At 30.7% G+C, this 6,097-nt stretch overlaps 1 protein-coding gene across 13 annotated transcripts; it reads left to right on the forward strand.

Annotated features, from left to right (window-relative positions):
* The first annotated feature begins 207 nt into the window (after nucleotides 1-207).
* LOC105839945 (N-acetylneuraminate 9-O-acetyltransferase) lies at nucleotides 208-6,035 on the forward strand. Of its 13 annotated transcripts, none has more exons than XM_036295257.1 (13): nucleotides 208-743; nucleotides 847-882; nucleotides 1,000-1,143; nucleotides 1,290-1,386; nucleotides 1,468-1,744; nucleotides 1,856-2,113; nucleotides 2,184-2,419; nucleotides 2,498-2,719; nucleotides 2,808-3,129; nucleotides 3,231-3,470; nucleotides 3,545-3,835; nucleotides 5,015-5,233; nucleotides 5,334-5,612. In XM_036295257.1, the coding sequence occupies exons 3-13, from the start codon at nucleotides 1,014-1,016 to the stop codon at nucleotides 5,457-5,459; spliced, it is 2,418 nt and encodes an 805-aa protein (XP_036151150.1). In that variant the 5' UTR covers nucleotides 208-743; nucleotides 847-882; nucleotides 1,000-1,013; the 3' UTR covers nucleotides 5,460-5,612. The 13 variants fall into 13 exon arrangements, 12 of the variants coding, with proteins under 12 accessions (XP_036151150.1, XP_036151153.1, XP_028046810.1 ...); XM_036295260.1 differs by having other exon boundaries at nucleotides 208-460; XR_004965449.1 differs by adding an exon at nucleotides 5,975-6,035 and having other exon boundaries at nucleotides 208-1,143; nucleotides 5,334-5,543.
* The last annotated feature ends 62 nt before the right edge of the window (nucleotides 6,036-6,097 follow it).

Here is a 6,097-nt window from a genome sequence, read left to right on the forward strand (position 1 = left end):
GCATTGACGTCTCAAGATCGTGCTTAAGCTGGAACTTGAATAAGATTCGACTATGAATTCCGGCCTAAATGGAGAATATATAACGAGCCTAGCAGTCTAGTATATTATAGAAGTCTGTGGAAAATACTCATTTTTATGGGTGCGTTTAAAAATAGCTTTCGCTGGTGCTGGGAAAGTTAAGTTGGTAGTATTGAGAATTTCCAACGCTGCGTTCGTTTTCTCCCAGCTGGGAGCTGGTAGAGTCCTTATATAGGACTCTACTCTAGTCTACTGAAGGCTTGTAGTTGTGACAAGAAACGTTTAAAAACTAGAAAATAATCGCAGTAAATTAATTGATTATTTAGATTAATCGGCAAGAAAATAATTGGAAAATGGTCATTGTTTAAGCATTATTTAATCGATTAATCGATTGACATCGCGCATCCCTAATTACAATATGTTAAAAATGTAGTAAACACACGTATGTACGTAAATTCTGTATAAATTAACGTGGGAGGCAATAAATTTGTTCGTAGAATTTGTATCCATTTACAAATTTATTAACTGTATCCACATAGAAAACAAAAAAAGATTCCTATTTGGTATGTTATACTACAGGTACGATGATGTCACATCATTCCATCGGATTAATTGAAACATCGTGCCAAAGAGCGATATTTTTATGTAAATTATTTTGTCACTTATTTGTTCACGTATTAAACAAATAATAAACTCTAATAAACTTCAGCCACGTAGCATTTCAGGAAAGTATCAGATATAAATAAAATGTTTTTACACTTTCTACATGAAAGAGAATTGTTAGTACATACATTATTGCTAATTGCAATAATACAATTTCTATTTCAGGGAGGGTGAGAGGGAAGGGGGAGTATTTTTCATTAGGTATTTTTAATGTCAAATGCGTTGTCACATTTACACGCATACATTATTAATGTAACGTACAATGTACAAATATAAAAAAACATAAAATTACAGTAAAATACAAATTTTTTTTTACAGTGTCAAAGTAATCGATGTTTGATCTCTTCATGACATCTGCGGAACATTTTATTAGTCTTATAACGGTAACGAGTGCAAAGAAATTAGCTACTGCGCTTGTTGTCTGTTTTATTATATATCATGGTGTAATACACCTTATTTATGGTAGTTATCTACAAAGTATTAAAACTAACGATAACATTTATGATTAACAGATGAAAATTCTGCAATATTATATTGTATTAATTTTTTTATTCAAATGATACAATTTATTATTAGCATAAATGGATTATTAATAATAATTTCTATAGGTAGCGATTCTTGCAAATGGTTATTAACAGAAGGCAGATACAAAGGAGACAAAGAATGGCAACCATACGGATGCATGATGCACCATTATACACAAACGTAAGATTGTTTTTCATTTTAGAGGGAGAGAGCAATTTACATATAGAAAAGATTTATAATATATAACATAACTTTATATAGAGACAGCAGAAGATGCATGAGATATCTAGCTTTCATGGACCACCATAATCATTTTGTATTTACTGGTGATGCTAGAGTAAGACAATTATATAAATCTTTTATTTCACAATTTATAATTGATGGCAAAGCATCCGATCTCATGGAAATGCCAGAAAACTCCGATTTGGGCTTCAACGATGGGCAACTCAAGTTAAATGTACAATTTCTATGGAGACCACAACTTGATAATTCTATGATAGAGGATCTTAGAGGCTGGATGGTAACATGTACACTTTATGTATTACTTTATTAACTAGTAAATAAATATGTACAGAGAGAAAAAGTGAGTTTGAATCGAAGAAATAAATAGTATATATATAAATAAAGTTACACATCTTTGATGTTCTAGAAGACAGATGCACCTGGCGTAATTGTCGCAGGGGTTGCTGCAGCTACAATTCTTGCAAATAATAACAGTGATACGCAACTTTATTCACAATATAATACAGGTTTAATTCGATTGGTACAACCAATAGACTTTTTGGCTAAAAAAGGATCTCAAGTTCTATGGCTCTTGCAAGATCCTGTGCTCAAGGAAAGACTGCCGGCACAATTATCAAGTTTAGACAACAAACAGATCAATTTGTGCAATAAAGCGGCCGAGAAGGTAACATTAACGATACATTTATCTGATGATATAAGGGAAAAAATAAATATTCTATAATCGCCGTATACAGATATTGTCTCATAGTGAGGCTCGTATATGGCAAAGCAGCAAATTGGTTGGGATGGGTGTTCTTGAACAAAGTCCAGATGGTTATTTGGCGAGTCCATTGTCTCTTCGTCATAAAGTCCAAATATTATTAAACACATACTGCAACGATCATATGAATTTCGATGATGGCAGTTGTTGCAGTTATCCCGAGCCGGCAACTACTCTACAATTGTTAAGTCTGTCTGCGCTTGCATTATTGTAATTAGATATTTAACTTGTTAATTCGATGTATTTTTCTTTCCAAAAAGAATACATTTTGTAATAATCTTTTTCTAGCCTAACAATAGGAGGAGGAGTATGGCTGTACAGAAAATTATGCAAGTATCGTTCCGAAGTAGCCTATTCTCATGTTACCACTGAAGAAGTAGAAGATATGGAAGAAGCAGGTACTTCGGAAGTCATTCAAGTCAAGCAACCCGAGGTACAAGATTTCTATACCCTTGTTACATCACTGGCCCTCTTTTCCATTATATTAGCTTATTTTTACTTATGTGACAGGTAAATAATCGTTTAACAAGGTCTGTAATTTTGTCTTCGTACATAATAGCTTTAATAATGTTCTTTTTTTTATCTTTTTCGCTTGTAGAACGAATTTTTTTATGAAGGAGAACAAGTATTATAGTGAATTCAGTTTTTGGCTACCACTCGGCTACATCTTAGCTCTTGGATTATTTTTCACTGAAGATCGCGAGAGAGGACCGAGAGTATTAAATAGAGAACAAACAGATGAATGGAGAGGTTTAATGCAAGCGGTTGTGCTCATTTATCATGTCACTGGTGCCAAAAATGTCTTGCCAATTTATATGTATTTAAGATTAATTAATTCTGCCTACTTATTTCTGTCTGGGTATGGACACTTTTATTACTTTTGGCAAACTGGCGACGTGTCTCTTGTCAGATTTGCTAGAGTAAGTAATATTAGAAAAAATACAAGTTGTATTGTGCATCAACTCAAATCATTAAGATTGTACTTTTGTCTGGAATGAAATCTGGTTCCTGTATGTTTCAGGTCATGTTTAGATTAAACTTATTAACGGTATCTTTATGCCTTTGTATGAACAGGCCATATCAATTTTATCATTTCGTACCGTTGGTATCGTTCTGGTTTTTAGTGATTTACTTTCTAGCTTGGTTACCACCTAGAATATATTCTGGAAGTTTAGCAGAATATGGACCAAGAGCTTTGCTGTATTTTGCTTTAAAACTCTTGGGTCTTGTATCGATAATTACTATACTATACATGTCGGAGGTAATAAATTCTTTCTAATGATGAAATTAACAAAATAGCATTACTCAAAATATAACACTTTTTTATCAGTACAGGTGTTCTTTGAGAAAGTTTTTGTCACAAGACCTTGGAAAGCATTATTCGTGACGACTGATGACGATATCCGCGAATGGTGGTCTCGTTGGAGAGTCGACAGATACAGCGTAGTCTGGGGTTTGACTTTCGGAGCTGGTCTTGTTGCTCTTCAGAGAATAGATCACATTCCAGGCACTGCGTTATCTTCTGTACTGGCATTAGTTTCTTTAATAGCGTATACTACTTTTACGATTTTGTGTCACTCTGTATCAGAATGTGAGGAAATTCATTCTTACGTCGCCTTTATTCCGGTAAACTATTCTATTCTTTCTTTATTATAATAAATAAATAAATGAATAAACATGATATATATATGTATGTATATATGTACATATATAAAATACACATATAATGATATATATATATATATATATATATATATATATATATATATATATAAAATACACACACACACACACACACACACACACACATACATACATACATACATGCCAGGATTGGGAAAGTTACTTTATAAAAATAACTAGTTACAGTTACAGTTTTTTCATTGAAAAAATAACTAATTACAGTTACAAGTTATCAATTTTGAAAAAATAACTTTTTACAGTTACTAAAAAAAATTACGAGTCGTTACTTTTCAGTTACTTTTTTCTTAAATAATTGTACATTATTTTAAATGTAAGAAATAAGAATCTTACATTTTATGCTTTACTAACTGTTGTATATTATGTGCTTAATTATGTGCTTTAACAAGTTATTTTATGTACACTAAATGAGAATTTTGTAAAGGTAAAAGTCTAAATCATATATTACTGTTACCAGAATTAAATGAAATATAACAATACATTGGCTGTCATACTGATTCATATTTTTTTTTGTTACAAAATTTTCATAAAAATTTTCATTTTATAGAATTTGATATTCAAATATATCATCATTAAGATAACCTCTTTGTGGCGTCATTATAGAGCCACCGATGCTAAACATATATTCCACAGATACAGAACTCGGAATGCCTGTATTATATTTAATAAAAAGTTTATTAATTGCAGTGTAATTATTTAACATATTAATACTGCAATTATTAGATTTTAAGAATCGATACAATTCTTGTATAGATGACTTTTTCCTCGACTTTTTCTGGTTGTTGATTAAACATTCTAGCGCATGTTCCAAAAAAAGTAATTATTAAACTATCAAAATAATTATTAGTTACCAAAAAATGTAACTGCATTAAGTTACAGTTACAGATGGAGAAAAATAACGAAGGTAAGTTATTAGTTACCAAAAAAAGTAACTATAACTGTAACTTCGTTACAAATAACTCATTAGCTCCCAACCCTGATACATACATACATACATACATATATATTATTTATTGTTATATTTTCTTTTTTTCATTACTTTTTCTTATTACTATATTAATCAGTTTTGTCACTATTTTTATTATTAATGTTATTTGATATTAGATTATAGGATATATCGCTCTCCGAAACGCATCCTTGGCATTACGGGGAAAACACTCTGCACTTTTAGCTGGATTGGGTAGAATAAGTTTGGAAACTTTGGTTGCACAAGGTCATATATGGCTGGCAGCAGATTCACACGGAGTACTTGTACTATTACCTAGATTTCCAGTTTTGAATCTATTGGTTACATCGTTTATTTTTATCTGCGCCAGTCATGAAGTAAAGAGAAACGAATTATTTCTTACACAAATAGGAAATAAAAATAATTTTAATTAAAATTATAAAATAAAATTTTCTTATTGAAGAATTTATCTTCCAGATTCATAGATTGACACACGTTTTAGCACCGTATGCAGTACCGAACGATTGGAAATTGGTAGCTCGCAATTTGCTGCTGTTTATAGCTGTCCTAGTACCTATCGGCATTCATGATGGAATGTTTTAAAAATTAGGAATGTCGTCAAAGATATAAAATCAAAGATTAGCAGTATTAATGTGTGTGAAGAAAAAACTTCATATCATTATTTAAGTAAGTAAATGAATATGTACTACATTTTTCTTACAATAAAAGTTGAAAGACAAAAAAATTGCACATGTATCTAAAGAATTATGAGAAATATTCATCAATGTGTAAAATATCTTACATCATTTCTTTACTGAAATTATTTTTAATGTAATTTGAAAATTGAGTTTAAAAAATTGTTTAATTTATTTGAATACTTTACAATTTTATATAAAATTCTTTTTTGTATTATGTGAAATACATACAAGAAAGAGTTTTAGTGTGAACTAAATCAGAAGTTTAATTTATTATCTAAATTATATTTGTGTAATTTTGCAAAATATTTTACTACTTAAAATAGTATCATCTAGTTATTTGCACATCATATTTAACATGGCTAGTATACACGTCATAACCAAGAGATATCATACTATCATAAAACACCCTGTACCGTGTAGGGAGGAAATAAAAGTTGATGACTTGTGCTGGAGGCCATATGACCCACTCGGCTACATATAATCTGTGTGCTTTCTTTCTAATTTCATCCTTAAAATCTGTCAAACTGCTATTCTCCAATAAAG

The sequence above is a fragment of the Monomorium pharaonis genome, unplaced genomic scaffold, assembly GCF_013373865.1.
Source record: "Monomorium pharaonis isolate MP-MQ-018 unplaced genomic scaffold, ASM1337386v2 scaffold_77, whole genome shotgun sequence".
Taxonomy (NCBI): Eukaryota; Metazoa; Arthropoda; class Insecta; order Hymenoptera; family Formicidae; genus Monomorium; species Monomorium pharaonis.

Bases quoted from the DNA above. Each gene is read 5' to 3' on its own strand.
- LOC105839945 (XM_036295256.1), top strand. From the start codon at position 1,014: ATGTTTGATCTCTTCATGACATCTGCGGAACATTTTATTAGTCTTATA. The intron at 2,720-2,807 runs GTAAATAATCGT...TTTCGCTTGTAG, and splicing joins TATTTTTACTTATGTGACAG to AACGAATTTTTTTATGAAGG. The intron at 5,234-5,333 runs GTAAAGAGAAAC...TTTATCTTCCAG, and splicing joins TTATCTGCGCCAGTCATGAA to ATTCATAGATTGACACACGT.